This window comes from Thunnus thynnus, chromosome 16 (genome assembly GCF_963924715.1).
Source record: "Thunnus thynnus chromosome 16, fThuThy2.1, whole genome shotgun sequence".
NCBI lineage: Eukaryota > Metazoa > Chordata > Actinopteri > Scombriformes > Scombridae > Thunnus > Thunnus thynnus.
The window spans coordinates 14,932,219-14,949,000 of NC_089532.1; the positions used below are offsets into that span (position 1 = coordinate 14,932,219).

General features: G+C 38.9%; 1 protein-coding gene and 7 non-coding genes across 8 annotated transcripts; all 8 read right to left on the reverse strand.

Annotated features, from left to right (window-relative positions):
- Window positions 1-7,423: 7,423 nt before the first annotated feature.
- Window positions 7,424-7,501, reverse strand: LOC137200567 (small nucleolar RNA SNORD50). Its single transcript, XR_010932031.1, has one exon. It is a non-coding gene; the product is annotated as a small nucleolar RNA SNORD50 (small nucleolar RNA).
- A 517-nt stretch (window positions 7,502-8,018) lies between these two features.
- On the reverse strand, window positions 8,019-8,095 carry LOC137200569 (small nucleolar RNA SNORD50). Its single transcript, XR_010932033.1, has one exon. It is a non-coding gene; the product is annotated as a small nucleolar RNA SNORD50 (small nucleolar RNA).
- A 4,520-nt stretch (window positions 8,096-12,615) lies between these two features.
- On the reverse strand, window positions 12,616-16,656 carry rpl13a (ribosomal protein L13a). Its single transcript, XM_067615192.1, has 7 exons — window positions 16,552-16,656; window positions 15,217-15,289; window positions 14,886-14,951; window positions 14,344-14,445; window positions 13,593-13,678; window positions 13,316-13,375; window positions 12,616-12,873 (listed from the first exon to the last, which is right to left on the reverse strand). Exons 1-7 carry the CDS (start codon window positions 16,639-16,641, stop codon window positions 12,664-12,666), a joined length of 687 nt encoding a protein of 228 aa, XP_067471293.1. The 5' UTR covers window positions 16,642-16,656; the 3' UTR covers window positions 12,616-12,663.
- LOC137200565 (small nucleolar RNA SNORD50) lies at window positions 13,102-13,178 on the reverse strand. The gene has a single exon (XR_010932030.1). It is a non-coding gene; the product is annotated as a small nucleolar RNA SNORD50 (small nucleolar RNA).
- LOC137200568 (small nucleolar RNA SNORD50) lies at window positions 13,782-13,858 on the reverse strand. The gene has a single exon (XR_010932032.1). It is a non-coding gene; the product is annotated as a small nucleolar RNA SNORD50 (small nucleolar RNA).
- Window positions 14,542-14,622, reverse strand: LOC137200562 (small nucleolar RNA Z195/SNORD33/SNORD32 family). The gene has a single exon (XR_010932027.1). It is a non-coding gene; the product is annotated as a small nucleolar RNA Z195/SNORD33/SNORD32 family (small nucleolar RNA).
- LOC137200561 (small nucleolar RNA Z195/SNORD33/SNORD32 family) lies at window positions 15,019-15,100 on the reverse strand. The gene has a single exon (XR_010932026.1). It is a non-coding gene; the product is annotated as a small nucleolar RNA Z195/SNORD33/SNORD32 family (small nucleolar RNA).
- Window positions 15,859-15,934, reverse strand: LOC137200564 (small nucleolar RNA SNORD50). The gene has a single exon (XR_010932029.1). It is a non-coding gene; the product is annotated as a small nucleolar RNA SNORD50 (small nucleolar RNA).
- Window positions 16,657-16,782: the final 126 nt, after the last annotated feature.

Sequence of the window (16,782 nt, forward strand, 5' to 3'; positions counted from 1 at the left end):
CTCTTTATCCTCTTGTGCAAAGTCAGGTTGCATAATCAATGAAGCTGCAGAGCAACTTGTAAGCGTGAAAAAAATCAATGATGCCAAAGATGAGGGAAGAATGCAGAAACTCAGGCCTCTTTCTCCTTTTTAGCTAGTAATGATATTGTCGAACTGACAAAAGAATTCCTTGTATTTTCATTTCTTCTCCTCTCATTAATTTTTGTGACTTGCCTTGTCTCGCCTCTTTTTAACAACCCAGAATTGGAACTGCCTCACTGAGAGTGTGTGGGAGTGACAACGAGGTCGACCTTTTTGTACAGCAATAGTGATTTGATATGATCTGGTGTTGGAAGAAGCTTTGGGTCTCTACAAAGTGACCTTAAACAGACATTTTTGTGCTTTCCCCTCTAAACACGTCTTTTTTTCCTCACACATTTATGCAGAGATGGTTAAAGCTGCCCTTGTGGCTCCTTGCGATCTATAATCTTTCCGAGAGTAAAACCACTATTGAATGTAAGGTCAAGCAATTGATCTATTCAAGAAGATTATGTGTGCATTATTAATCATGTACCTCAAAGGTCAAATCTGAGGTTAAAATATCAAGAAAAAGTAAAAACCTCTTTGCATATTGCTGCTCTACTCCTGATGATTTGTAGCTTTGTAGGACATGTTTCATGGGCATTTTTTTTCTAAAATGTGAGGTTCTTAAGTTGAAAATAAAATTTTTCATTGTCAGATAGCTTACATTTGAAAAATACAATTTTTTTACTTAACAGTGACGGTGGCAGTCATCTCAAGAAAAAATGCATTGCATGCACAAAAGCTACAACGAACAAGGCAGCTACACGAGTATCACATGGATTTCAATATTGGGTAGCAGAAACAAATAGGAATGACAGTCAACATTATGACTTTACAATATGAGGCAGTTTAATAAATGTCCTTTATGCAGATGCAATACTCAAAAAGCAGAAAAACTGCCTTTAAAATGATAATATTTAAGGGTGAAGAAGAATACTGGGTGCAAGTTGATAGTAGTAGATAAACAGCACAAACTAAAGACTTCAGAAATGACCAGTGAATTTGATCGATAGCTCAACAAAAGATCTTTCATTGCAAACTTCATAAAGCTGTTTTTTATTGGTGGAAGAGACAGTCCCATTAAATGGTAAACAGCATAAAACCTGCAGACCAGAACAATGGAGCAAATGTAATATAGAGTAATACATTACATTTCCAGTTTTTTCACAACTATGATGGGTTTGCATCCAAAGAAAGCCAAAATATGCCCTCAAGCTGGTGGAGGAAGCAATCTCACAGGAGTCAGTCAGTCTGATCACAGTTACATATATACATATAAATAGTAAATATATATATACAGTTTATATACCCACAGATATATGCAAAATAAATGTAATATACAAGTTGTAGTCCAAAAGAAATTAAGGTAGTAGTGGGCGTGTAAAGGTAATAATGTGCATAAGAAGACCAAAAATAACTGAATATTTCAATGTACATTACACAGATGTGGTACAATATATAGAAGAGGTGCTCTGGGCTCTGCATATACACACCTTATCCCCCCGATGCTCGGCAAATGGGTACCAATGATGTTCTGGGCGGTGTTAATCACCTGCTGCAGAGCCTTCCAGTCCTGGGCTGTGCACATCCCATGCCAGTCCTCTGTAAAAGTTGATAAGAACTTGGCAGGACTTGGGAATTTTGTCTTCTTTAGTCTCCTTAAGAAGTACAGCCATTGCTGAGCCTTCTTTACCAGGGTGGATATATGTGATGTCCATGACAGGTCCTCTGGGATGCTGATTCCCAGGAATCTGAAATTGCTCACCCGCTCCACCTCAGCTCCACTGATGTAGACAGGGATGAGTGTCTTTACCTCCTTTTTCCTGAAATCAACGATTAGCTCCTTGGTTTAGCAGCTTGTTGTTGCAGCTCATGCTTGAAGCTATATGGTGAAATAACACAAGAATCCATGTTTTGTGCATCATTTGATACGCATTTCCCTAAAATTCAGCTTGACATCATCAGTATCTTTGGAAACTTGGGATCTCAACAAGAATTTAAAATTCAGCTCTGAAGGTTTCATCAACGTGTGACTGCACAGCACAAGTTTACAGCACAATAACTGACCTATCAGAGGATAAAAGTGGTCCGAAAAATGGAAATTTAACTTGTGAAATGACACTGTCCCACTTTAGCCTTGGTGATGCTATTTTCAGGATCACCTATACTCATTCTGACTTTTTGGTTATAAAATTTAAAGAGTTACCTTTCAAATGAGACCAGGGTTATGACTGTGATCAAAAGGGTTGAAGAACAGTAACCTTTTTATTGTGGGTACATTATTTTGGGGCTTTTTCACAAAAATGGGGGTGCCTGGTAAGAGGTTAAACATCCACAATTCCATGATAGCTGGGTAAACTTCATGTTATCATAATGCAATTCGATCAAAAGCTCCAGACCAGGTACTAAGTTGCAACCACCTTTAGCAAAGTGATCACCAGAGACATCGCCCAGTTTGCCCCCAGAGATCATATTAGGTCCATTACCACTTCCATATTGATATGTGCACTCTTTACATGAGACATGGCAGCATTCACTAAATCCATGTTTGAATATTTTAAGCACATTGCAAGCAAAGGTCACACAGTCGCAACAACATCAGCCTGCAGACATGAGTACATCTAATCATTACTGCAAACACTCATTGCTTCATGGAAAGCTTAGTTCACTAACATGCAGCAAATTGATTAGTTGATGCATATACCTGTAACTGGTATTGATTGATTGTCATTCAGTAATCTATTTTAGATTTGATGTGTTATAAAAAAGAGAAACAGATTATGTTTATTGCATTGTCTTAGACAAACTGTGTAATTAGGGATTTGTTTTCCCATTATGCATGTCTGTTTTACAAGAGTAAGGAAGTACTCAGTCTACTTAAGGGTTTATCTTGCTCAAGGACACTTTGGTGAGCATGCACGTCAGCCGTCACAGTGGATAATAACGCAACCTCTCACAAAGTCTTTCTTGACGTTGAGTTATGAGCTTATGTGAACGTGTTTATTGTGCATTTGCATCAGAGGTGCTTCATTATAATGAAGTCGATTAAGGTTTCTTTGATTAGTTGCTCGCTCTTTCCGGATCCCAATTTCTGAATCCAATTTGTGACTCTGCCCGCCCGATAGCAGTCTCTCACAGACGCTCTGCCTCTCTTGTCTGAATTTTACAGCTGCTCTACTCTGTAAATGGAAATAACAACTTCAGCATGACTGAATGAATCGAGTTGTGGTGCTGTCATTCTAAATCATTTCAATTACACTCGGCGGTCACTGAATGTAAACAAGGCACGGACCTGCCCTACTCCATCTCTTGGTTATGAAAATGCATCATGGTGCTGCACACCCAGTGCATACATCAGGTTTCCTGAAAGGTACTTATGACCTGCCATCAACAGCTTTGTGTGTGGATTGAAAAATGTGTGTATATTGTAGCGATAAGCAAGATGTATGCCTACATTTGTGGCTTATAGGGGGTGGTTATTTCTCTGATTTGTGAGGAGGTTAAGTCTGTGAACATCACAACAAAGGAAATATAAGACTCTGCATGTCTTTTCTTCTGTCTGTTTGTCGCTTCATCATCGTCATGTAAGGCTAAAGATGAGAAAATGAGAAAAGGTTCTACCTCAGTGGCCTATGAGAACAATCCTGTCTCTTTCTGTGTAGGAAAGCAGAGCAGGGCATTCAATGTACATCAATATTATGGATAAATTGAATAGATTTTCAGAGCACAATTCTGAGGAGAAGAATGAAAACAAATCACTTGAGTGTAGTGGCCGGTCGGTTTGTGGACAAATAATAATAATTTATGGATGCCAGCACTTTGTTTCTCAGTCAGGTCTGTTTTTTAGATTTTTCCCAGCGGTATTATACGTTTGACCAAACTCTAGCTCTGTCTCTTTCTCTAGCTCTTTATCTTTTTCTTTCTCCAAGCCAGCCTTTGAGATTTAGAATAAATTTGTCCCCATTCAAGGGTGACATGGGCAGAGGCTGGAAAAAAAAACTTTATACTAACTGTTCAAAGAAAGAGTTAGCTTGTCTGTTCTGTATAGACTCACAAACCAAAAAATATAGAAAGTTTTCATCAGGAATTAATTAGATAGCCTATGTTATACAAACTGTGCACCCTGAAGTGCCCCTGTGCTTTAATCTGATTTTAAAGCTATCTTTGGTACAATGATGACTCAACAGCATAAGCTTGAAACAGACTCAGTAGAAATGAGACATTACCGAAACATCAAATAACAGCTTAAGAAATCTAATCAACTCATTCTGGCATGTAGGAAAGCCTTTTATCGTTCTCATTACTCACACACTGTGCATCTTGAATGCACACTGTGATGAAACATCAGCTACATCAGATGACTGTAGTATAATCTTTCAGGTGTGTCACGCCAACAAAACTAGCCAAAATAAAGTTTAGTGTGGTTACATAATAATAGAAGTGAGGCTTTAAACCCGCATTAACTGATTTTTGGCCACTTGGGGGCAGCAGAAACAAATTGTCAACACAACATTGACATTGATCCATGATATTGACACATAACCTTTTAAGCTGATATGTTGAACTTGAACTGCTTCTTTGCACATCCACCAGTTACAGACAATATCATTCATTTGGAGTTGTTTTTCTGTCCATCCGATGAATATAAGTCCAATATTCACTCTCTTTTAGCTCTTTTTTTGGTGTCTATCAACTTCTGAGGGAAACATCTGGCTATTTAGCCACTAAATGCTCCACTATGTTCACCAGTTAGTTGCTTACTGTGTCCGTTAGCTGTTTGATGCTGAGCAGGTAGTGTACAGTGGGTTTTTAGAGATTTTTAGAGCGGTGAGAGTGAACCAAAACAGTAAAGTTGTGGTGGACAGCTAAACAATGAGCTGAAAGTCGATATAAAGCTCTGTAAAGCTGAGGGAAGGAGCAGAGTCAGGTGATAATTCTCTGTAGGTTCATCACTACGAGCAACACCTCTGACATTACAGCGTCAGTTGATACATCATTATAAAAAATAACATTTATAGCTGCTTTAATGTGGAATGAAAATGAGCATTTATTTTCAAAATTAGTATATACGTAATTCATGGTGTTTATTATTTGATAAAGCTGTAATATCCAAAAAAAAATCTAAACTTTATTTGTTTTGCAGTCAAAAAGCCCCTTACAGTACTGTTTTATAGGGGTGTGAACATTTGGTTCCCACTGACTATGTCGGTACCGATCATTTCATTGGTGCAATTTATTATATACGCTTTTAAACAGTTTATCCTAATATGATAAAAAACTATTTTATCTTCTTTTGAAAAATGGAGAATTGTGCACAATAACTGCAGTATCATAGTTTATGTTTCCTGAAAAAAACGCATGAATTCAAATGTCAGCACGACTTTAAATCTCATCCATTTACAAAAGACCACGTTATATCTCCCACACAGATGAGCACCCCCTTCCTGCTACTGAACACCAAACAACAGCCACACAGAGGAATAAGAGGAGGAGGATGTCTATAATTGTTGAAGCCCATAATAAGCCAGGCCTGCAGGAGCAGTTTCAGACAATCATGGTCTTTTCAATCTGTCTCAGATGGTGTGATTAGAGAGCGATCTTCTGCAGGCAGCATCATCCAAAAATCTCATTTTTGAAGCAGTTAAAGTGATTTCCCCATCTGTTTGCTGGAGACACAACATCCCTCCTTAATACAGGTAGAGAGGCAGCAGATTAGCCCCCCGCCTGATCCTCAGTGGGCCCACTTTTAGGGACAGCATGTGTGTTTATAGTACATCTATGAGACAGAGACAAACATAGAAAGTATAGGATGTCTTGCCAGCTTTTGGTAATACAAGAAATCCTACATACACCATATGCTTTAATCAAGAAGATAACCAAATCCCATACACACACAACTAATCACTTTAAAACATCACAAGATGCTTGGAGGAGGTGCTAAGGCAGGTGCATGAAGAGGTTGTTGTTAAAAGACATCTTCAACATTCGTCTCAGTATCAGAATCCAACAAACAGCAGCTACATGGTGGGTCTGAAGCTGTCATGCTTGTGTAAATTATATATAAAAAAAATCTTCCCCACACATGGTCCTTAATGCTAAAATGAGATTAGAAATTCCATACAACAAATACAATGCCCATACGCGTGCGACTAATCACTGTAACACATCACAAGGTGCTTGGAGGAAGTGTTGAGGCGGGTACATGAAGAGGTTGTTAAAGGACATCTCCAGCATTTGTCTCAGTATCAGAATCCTACAAACAGCAGGTACATCGTGGGTCTGAAGCTGTCATGCTCTGGTAAATTATAAAAAAAATCTTCCCCACACATGGTCTATAACGCTGAAATAAGATTAGAAAGAAGGCAAGAAGGGAATGAGGAGGCGACCTCAGAATACAGATCAACTTAAAAAGAAGTCAAAGCTAATTTGCACAAGATCCTGTGAGAAGGGTTTATATGAGTCAGCAGATATGCGGAAAACTGCAAAGTGATCTCAACAAGGGTTTACACAATAAAAAACAGATTAAGTTCTATGTTATATTTTCTTTAACATTGGAGCACAGACAGTAAAGCACTTACTGTCGTACAGTAAGTTAAGATCAGTCTGAGGTGATCACGAGATGATTAAAAGGCTAAGAAAAAAAAACCTGAAAAAAAATTGATTGCCCTCTTATATTTTGACTTTTCAACCAATTTTCCTGCTTATTTCTCGTGAAATACTAGATTCTTTTCCCTCTTCAGGTCTAGAAAATCATTCAAAAAAAACAATGTGAGAAAGACGAAAAGAAAGAAAAAACAAACAAACAAACAAACAAAACCCCACTGAGGTCACAAAAATTGTAATTGATTGTAAAAAAAAAAAAGAAAAAAAAGTCAATACACTTTCTATAAACCTTTATGTATCTTTACTGGCCAGAGGATACCAACTCAGATGAGGACTCCATATTGTTTGAGAACATCTGTATTTTGTAATCTTGTTCTCAATGTGCTTTTCTGCCTGCTTGGTCACTGTCTTTTTCTTGGAGTAGTGAAGCTTAGCCTTCTCTTTTCTCTTCTTCTCAAGGGTGGCTGTGATAGCCTGGTACTTCCAGCCGACCTCGTGTGCCAGACACCCAAGGAGAGCGAACTGAAGGGAAAACAAAATCAAAGTCAGAATGTTTATCATTCAAGTGCAAGCAAATGTAAGACTGAATGGTGTTCAAAAGGTCTTTATAACGAAGAAAACTTCCAATGTACCTTGTCAGAGCTCTCAAAAGATAGTAATTTAGGTCTAAAACCACCTTGGATGTGATTTTATAAAATATATAATTTAAGAATCTTTGTTTTAAGCTTCAACTTAAGGCATAACATGTCCCTGACTCAACTCAGTAGTCAGATCTGTAAAAGGTTGTTTCATCAATAGATGATCAGCTTCGGGATAAAAGAGCTCATCACTGCTGAATAAGAACTGTTGCAGGTAATTTGAAGCATTCTGATTTGAGTTCATTTGAGTTTGCAAACTTCACTGCAATGTCAACATTACAATTCAAGTCAGTAGACGTGTGACATTAAAACCTCATCTAGCCATTAGCACTAAATATATTAGGATGTTCACCTTGTGAGTGGCCTTCAGATGCACAATCTTAAGAGCAGCTGGGACAACCATGCATTTCCTTTGTAGAAAAATGAAAATGATTGGAAGATTGTCATCATAGACAGCAGAGTTAAAGCCACATGTAGAGGCCATACAGAATATGGATATAATATGACCCCTGGTTGCTAAATGTCAGTCACCTTGTCGTGGCGTGGGGGGACGAACACCTTCAGCCTCTCCAGAGCAGCCTGGCCTCTCTTGGTTTTGTTGGGCAGCATTCCTGGTTAGATGAGGATTCTTGTAAGTACAATATATATTCAAATAACCACCATCAGCTGTATCAAATGTTCATTTGACCAAGCACAAGCATACATCTTTGACTCAACTCAGTAGTCAGATCCATAAAGTTTGTCTCATCAATGGATGAACAGCTTCGGGATAAAAGAGGTCATCATTGTCAAGCAAGGAACAACTTGTGCTGGGTCAAAAGAAAAAGGCAAAGTTCATCCTCTTGTGCAGGACAGCCAGGTATTACACTGTAGAGGGGCACGTGATACAGAATCCATTTATCAAATATTTAAAATGCAGGTATTGGCAAAAAGATTTTAGTATTCAATGCTGATGTCTCAGATGGTAGTGCATGTAAGGTCTTCCTTCTCATGGTTATTTAAACCAGTTCTCCTTCCTTGGACCACTTTTTGTAGGTACTGACCACTGCATACTGGGAACACCAAACAAGACCTGACCCAGTCGTCTAGCCATCACAATGTGGCCCTTGTCAAAGTTGCTCAGATCCTTATGCTTGCCCATTTTTCCAGCTTCCAACAGATCAACTTCAAGAACCGACTGTTAACTTGCTGCCTAATATATCCCACCCCTTGACAGGTGCCACTGTAACCAGATAATCAATGTTATTCACTTCACCTGTCAGTGGTTTTAATTTTGTGGCTGATCAGTGCATATTCAGAAAGATCTCACTACATATACATGCACAAAATATTCTAGTTTTTGTCCTTATTCCAAAAAAGACAATATTCCTTCTAAGCTGTTTACATGGCTAATGAAAATGAACATTCCACTAATATTCCCGATTACATGCAGAGGGTTTTCAGGGTTTTCCTCTGCTCCAGGGGGAACAGGAATCAGAAGATCTCCGCAGGCAGTGACATAAACCAGTGAGGTGAAAAACATGGTTGAGCTCCTGATATTTATAAGTGGTATTGATATGACTGATATTATAAATTTATAGTTACAGGCACATCCAGTACCTAGGTTGTCCCATGATGTTTTCTACACTGCTGAGTGTTTTTAGTGTATCACACCAAGTTGTCACCATCAGTCCATGGCTGCATGTCAGGATAATGACCAATCCCCTCCATCACCGTCATGGAGAAGGTGTGCTCTGTTTTTCCAGCCCACCCTGAACAGCTCTCCACTCTCCACTCTCTTCTCATTCCTCTCCTCTGTCTGCCTTCCTGCTCCAGTATATGTCATTTTGCCTGTGCAGGAGTAAACAGGCAAAAGGGCAGTGTGTCGCAAAGTGCGGTAAAATAACCTCAAATGAGATGCAGATTCTGAATGTGCTGTATACATGTCAAAAGAATGCTCCTAAAACCAGAAAAATAACGGTATATCCCACGTCTTAATCGGACAATGCTACTTTCGGAATAAGGCCTAATTCAGAATATCCAAACAAAATATGCTGTTTACATGACCTGTATCAAATTCGGAATATTGTCATATTCAGAATAATAGTGGAATATTAGTGTGCATGTAAGCGTAGTCAGTCTGTTGAGGTCACAGGATGATTAAAAGGATAAAAAGCACTGAAAACACGTTTCTCTTCCACCAAATTGATTTCCTTTTCTTGTATTTTCTGATTTTCTTGTGAAATATTGGATTCTTTTTCCTTTTTAGGTCTAGAATAGAGAAAAGAGAAAGAAAAATCACTCTGAGATCACAGGCCAGAAAGGTTGGGAGCATAGACTGCATAAAAATAGCCACTGTGAAATCACTCATTGGCTTGTGGATTCTTGTTTTGAAGCCTTGAGTTTCGCATTTCGACCGTCGCTATCTCGGTTTTTTGGAGCCAGAGGTTATGAGAAGTGACCATATTTGGACGAGAGTGTGGCACTGCGGAGGAGCTCCCCAGGTTCAAACTCAAGTGGCAAGCTCTGGGTCTGAAAAATGAAGCCAATGCGGAAGTGCCTTACACCTGCATTCTTTTTAATGGCCAGCAGGGGGCGACGCCACTGGCTCCAACAAGAAGTCCGTCTGTATAGAAGTCCTACATCTCACTTGATTTATTACCTTAGTAAACACTTTCCTTTTCCTTTGCTACCATGGTGTTGCGTGAGGTGCTGCAGTTGAACCCTGGGGAGCTCCTCCCCAGCTCCGCGCTCTCTTCCAAATATGGTCACTCCTCATCACAAAACAAGATGGCGACGGTCAAAATGCTAAACCCCAGGCTTCAAAATGGGATCCCACAAATCATACCCACTTTATTGTCTATTTTAGTCTAAATGGAGCCATGATTTACAAAATGAATGCTGTATTGAAGACTTGAAACTAGTGATCGAGACCATAAACCCATTAGAAAAGTGATAATTGAGGTAATTAATCAGGTGAGAAGTAGGGTCATTTTCCCATAGACTTCTATACAAACGGACTTCTTTTTGGAAACAGTGGAGTTGCCCTCTGATGGCCATTAGAAAGAATGCAGGTTTAAGACAGTTCCACATTGGCTTCACTTTTCAGATTGGGAGCTACCCACTTGGTTGGGAACCACTGCCCTACACAATTCATGTTTATCCCCTACGCAGTCAATTCAGTGCTTACATTTAAACATATGTTTTATAGTATGCTGCCACTGGGGACAATGCATTTTACCTTGTCAACCATCTCTCACCAGCTCCTTTAAATCCATTTAAAGTAAAAGTCAGATTTTTTTCTGCACTGGATCACTGATGATTAATGAAATGAGAACAAGGTTTAAAAAAATAAATTAAATCTCACCACTGTTGAAAAGAGGGATTGACTTGGTTGGTAATAACCTCAGAGCCTGCCCTATCTTAAGTACAGAAAACTCAACAAAAGGGCACTGAAGGCAGCCCAGTCCTTCCCAGGAGAGTCGGTCGCTTCAGTACAAAGGTGCAGTGAAGTTGCTGTGATTATTTCGAGCTGCCCAGGATATATTCCATCTCAAAAAGTCCAATAACAAAGTCCTGAACAGTATGATTACTGCCTAAACACTTTGGTGAGAAGCTTAGGAAGTCCATTTCAGCAGCGTTTTATATGTCATTATTCAACTAATCTTCCATCAAATTCAATCTGAATATTCAAAGACTGACATTAATACTGTTGGACTGTCCAGACATTTATTCTGAAACATTTCTGCAAGTTCTTGCAAAGTTGTGCCATATTTAATGGTAAGTGTTTTAAAAGTGCACACTTTAGTACAGTACAGACAACTGTAGGACAGGAAGAAAGGAAGAGATTGTTCTTTTTATACCCGTGATAGCCTTTTTTATCTCGACTCTGGTGGTCAAACTGAGGCATTCAATTAATTTGAAAGTTATTTTTCCCTTTTTTGGTACAGAACTCTGGTTTGCTTATCAACAGTTAACTTTATTCTTAATTGATACCTTTAATAATGAGACCTAAATGTTGTTTTGATGATTACTTTGTAGAGAATTTCTACAAATAATCCCACATGAAGTATGACACTGCTCTCTGCTGGTATGAAGGTTGAACTGCAGTAGGGGGAAAAAATGACATTTGAAGTTCAACACTGCACCTCGTTTTGATTAAATAATGAGTTCAACAAATAATTAAATTAAGTTGTGTTAAGTTCATATTAGTGAATGCCACAGTGGTGCAGTGATAATCTTATCAACTGTCTAGTCATCTTTGATCTGTAAAATAAAGATGTTGAATAAAATACTGCAGCAACTTTGTATTTACTATAGTGGTCAAATAACATTGAAAAAATCCAATCTATTCTCGTCTTTCACTATTGCTGTGGCAGATGGTGACAAATGGAACACTGAAGGGCGCAGATGGCAAATATGAAGAGAAAAAAGAAGAAAGAACATAAATGTGTAAAATGGTTTTCAAGCTGTAGTTAATAGTGCCCTTGGTTCCTTTTTTCTTTTAAATCCTCTATATACTGTATAACATATTTCTAAGTCCATGTGTCACATCAAACTTCAATTATTCACCTGAGCAAGTGTCACATTTCCAAAATGTTTGGTCTTGAGGCTTGGAATGACTATTTCCATATATTACAGGAGCTTAGAGGCTTTAGAATTCATCATACTGTTGATATTCATTTAATTTTAAAGAAGAAATATTAAATCCCTTCATGCATGACTAAATTATGTTCTTTGTTCATTTTCTCCCTCTGTAAAGTTACAACAGTCAGACTTAACAGAAACGTCTCTAGCTTATATAAACCTGTTATTTCTGTGATCAAGACAAATTAAGGAGATTCTATTCAGCAGTTTATGCAAATTCACATTTGTCCTTCTGCAGTAGAAATAGCATGTCGCATTTTCCCCCACACACACGCACGTTACAGAAGGAAAAGCTGTGTGACCAAAGTGCTCCTAGGTCTCAAATGTAATTGTATACATTAGTGCACCTTAACTCAAGAAAACATCAATGTGGTCAGTCATACGTACTTAGCAATTGCATGGTTAAATTTGATTTGAAGTAATAAGCTAGGCTTATGAGTCCCCAAGTAGCCTATGATGGTGGTTTGTGAAGTCAATTGTTTGCAGTTCATATTTTGCAAACAGCACCCTGGAGTGCACATCACAGCTGCTGCAAGTGTACTGTCTACGTAACCCCACACTGCAAGATCTGATTTACAGGATATTCATATTGTCAATGTAACTACTGGCATGCATTTCTAAGTCAATAGCTCACTTTATTTAAACCAAAGTGCAATTTCCCAGTAACAAAGAAAGTAAGTCAATACACTTTCTATAAACATTTATGTTTCTTTATTGGCCAGAGGACACCAGCTCAGACAAGGACTCCATATTGTTTGAGAACGTCTGTGTATTTTGCAATTTTGCTCTCGACGTTCTTCTCTGCCTGCTTGGTCAGCTTGGTCACTGTCTTTTTCTTGGAGTAGCGGAGCTTAGCCTTTTCTTTTCTCTTCTCCTCAAGGGTGGCTGTGATAGCCTGGTACTTCCAGCCGACCTCGTGTGCCAGACGCCCAAGGAGAGCGAACTGAAGGGGAAACAAAGTCAGAATGTTTAACAATCAAGTACAAGCAAATGTAAGACTGAACGGTGTTCAAAAGGTCTTTATAATGAAGCAAAATTTGAATGTACTGTATCAGATCTCTCAAAATGTAGTAATTTAAGTCTAAAACCACCTTGGATGTGATTTAGTAAAATACATAATTTAAGAATCTTTTTTTAAGCTTCAACTTGAGGCACAACATGTCCCTGACTCAACTCAGTAGTCAGATCCGTAAAGGTTGTTTCATCAATAGATGATCAGCTTCGGGATAAAAGAGCTCATCACTGCTGAGTAAGAACTGTTGCAGGTAAATTGAAGCATTCTGATTTGAGTTCATTTGAGTTTAATAAACATTACAATTCAAGTCAGTAGACGTGACATTAAAACCTCATCTAGCCATTAGCACTAAATATATTAGGATGTTCACCTTGCGAGTGGGCTTCAGACGCACAATCTTAAGAGCAGCTGGGACGACCATGCGCTTCCTCTGTAGAACAAAAGAAACCAATTAGATTCCAAAGAAAACAGCAGGTCCAAATCATGGCAGGACCGCATGTCTCAGGTAGTATTTCTTTTCAGCGTCAATATTCAAACAAGGTAGGTAAGGATTGGAAAATGCTCATCATCGACAGCAGTTAAAGCCTAATGTAGAGGCCATACAGAATATGGATATAATATGGCCCCGGTTGCTAAAGGTCAGTCACCTTGTCGTAGGGTGGGGGGATACCGTCGAACACCTTCAGCCTCTCCAGAGCAGCCTGGCCTCTCTTGGTTTTGTGGGGCAGCATTCCTGGTTAGATGAGGATTCTTGTAAGTTCGATATATATTCAAATAACCACCATCAGCTGTATCAAATGTTCATTTGACCAAGCACAAGCATACATCCTTGACTCAACTCAGTAGTCAGATCCGTAAAGTTTGTCTCATCAATGGATGATCAGCTTCGGGATAAAAGAGCTCATCACTGTCAAGCAAGGAACAACTTGTGCTGGGTCAAATGAAAAAAGGCAACAGGAATATAAACATCCCACTTTACAAGATGTTAACTTTTTCAATACAACAGAGGAATCATGCACATTAACCATTTACACATTTTGAACTTTGTTTAGGTCTTATGATTCAGTTTGAGAACCACTACTAGAACAGAGCACCTCAGCAACATTTATGTAAACACTTAACACAAGTATTGTACGCCTCAGTTGAGGTCAATCAGATCAATGCTTTACATGCAGCTTACACTTATGAAGAGTTGAACTGAGCTCAGCAAATTATACTCTAGAACAATCTAGACTACTTAAGTGACAGTCAACTTCTCAACTACGGTGAGGCTCTACATCAACTGAATTCACTGTAAAGTAATGCATTGTTCATTTGAGCTCAGGGGATAACCTTGCGGCATCCTCGGTGTAAGGACATCTTGTTTTGTGCATGTGTAGAATTGTGCTAAATTCTCACCTCTGACCGTCCTCCAGAAGATCCTGCTGGGAGCTCTGAAATGGTACGGTCCACGAGAGGGGTTGGTGTTCATCCTCTTGCGCAGGAAAGCCAGGTACTTCACTGTAGAAGGGGCACATGATACAGAAACCATTTTAAGTGAAGTTGCAAATACTTAAAAACGCAGGTATTGGCAAAAAGATTTTAGTATGTAATGCTGATGTCTCAGATGGTAGTGCATGTAAGGTATTCTCATGGTCATTTAAACTCGAATACTAGGGTTGAAGCATCACTGACAACAAGCACATCACAAAAGGAACATGGAAATAAATTCAAGATCCTCATACCCACCCACACAGGTGTTTTCACTTATCCTGGCTAATCAGACCTCTGCTCAGATACAAGTCAGGCAGAACTATGCTGGAGTTACATGTCAAACGTCATGAACCAATAATTATGAATGTATAATTTCTCTTACCCAAATAGGTGCAAAATAAGTGAAAACACCTGTGTGGATGAACTAATGGGGTACAGGGGCTTTAAGATGGACAGATTCTACTCACGCTTGTTGCGGTAGAAGTTGCCGGAAATGTTGATGCCTTCACATCTCACCACCACCACTTTGTGTCCTTAAAACAAAAAAAACAGCAATTTAGCAATAGAAACAAAAAAAGTTATATTAGCAATAGTCAGTATCCCGTCTCAGATGGTAGTGCATGTGAGTTTTCTCATGGTCGTTAAACTCAATCAAGGCAGATAATTAATCATCATGGACAGTTTGAAGCAATACTACTGCTTCACACTCTAAAATGTGCTGTTTGGTATCTATAGACAGTGTTGGCATGGCCTCAGCACATTCACATTTACACAAACCATTCCTTATTTAATACATACCCAGCAAAACTTGTTTGGCCACGATGGCAGCGAGCCGGCCAAGAAGATGGCCCCTGCCATCAAGCAGCAGAACCTGCAGGATTAAGAAGAAAAAGGAATATTGTTAATATATTTGACCAGAAATCAGGCTAATGTCGGCTTTCCTGAAAGGAACAGTAATGTTGATAAACTTAAGACTGGTGCTTCAAATTTTGGTCAGTACCTGGCACCTTTAGATGTGGCTATGTCAAGTCTTAAGGTGAAATTGCATGGGCTAACAGTTATATATTTCAAGCTTTCACTGTTACTGAAAAAGGCTTACTGAAAACTTTGAGAAATGCAATGCTGCCTCTATGAACCTGTTAAATTATGATGTCAATGCATGCTCACACGTTAACTTTACTTACAACTAAGTTACATATAAAAAGGTGGGTGGCCATATATGCACAATAGAGGTGTATAAAAGACACGTTTTTAATGTATAATCATCTTAAATTATCGTAGGTTTGTCTGTTACCCAAAATGTACACATGACCGGGCCTCGACTTTGTGCTATCTAGCGCCAGAAGCTCCCAAAATGGAGGCATGTCCAACAGAGAATGAGATTTTACAATATAAGAATCTTTGTCTTAAGCTTCAGCTTGAGCAACACGTTCTTGACTCAACTCAGTAGTCAGATCCGTAAAGGTTGTTTCATCAATAGATGATCAGCTTCGGGATAAAGTGCTCATCACTGCTGAGCAAGAACTGTTGCAGCTATACTGAAGCATTCTGATTTGAGTTCATGTTTGCAAGCTTTACAATATAAACATTACAATTCAAGTGTGACCTTAAAACTTCATCGAGTCTGCCACTGACACTAAAACTTAAAGTACAGGCTCATGGTAACAAGCACATGGCAACTTACCGGTTTTGTTATAGCGTTAGCTATCAACGTCAAAGCATGCGGACACGTTAACTGAGTAACGACTACATATAAAACGCTGCGTGGCCATTGAAGTATGACACGTCTGTCTAAAAGATATGTAGTAAATGTATACGCATCCAACAAATTATCTTAGGTTTGTCTCATATACATAATGTACCCATGATCGAGAATCAAGTGCAAGTTAGCTAGCTAGCTCGCTAACGCCGCTGCCTTATTAGAGAAGCTGCCATGATGAAGGCATGTCCCCTGAGCTACGGCTAGCTGTATCTAAAAAGCATTAAAAATTAGTCCAAACGCTAAGACAAAGCAAAACAACGACTATACGAAGTAACCTTTTAGTAACCCACAGCAGGTTAACGACAAAACACTGATTTTTAGTCCACCAAAACGCATCAAAAACACATAATGACTCCGCAGCAGCTACACACCTTATTGAACCGGTCCGCCATGATGTGCGAAAAGAAAGACACACGGGGCTGCCCGTGGTAAAAGGCAGGGGCAGGCGGAAATGACGACATTAATGTCTCTTTCTCGCTGGATATTAAATGTTCAAAAATGCTCCATCGCCACCAGTTGGAGAAGGGAATTAAACGTGATTGTTCTTACATTTCTAATACATTTTCCAACAAGTAAATAATTTTAGGGAGATTTTCTTCTCG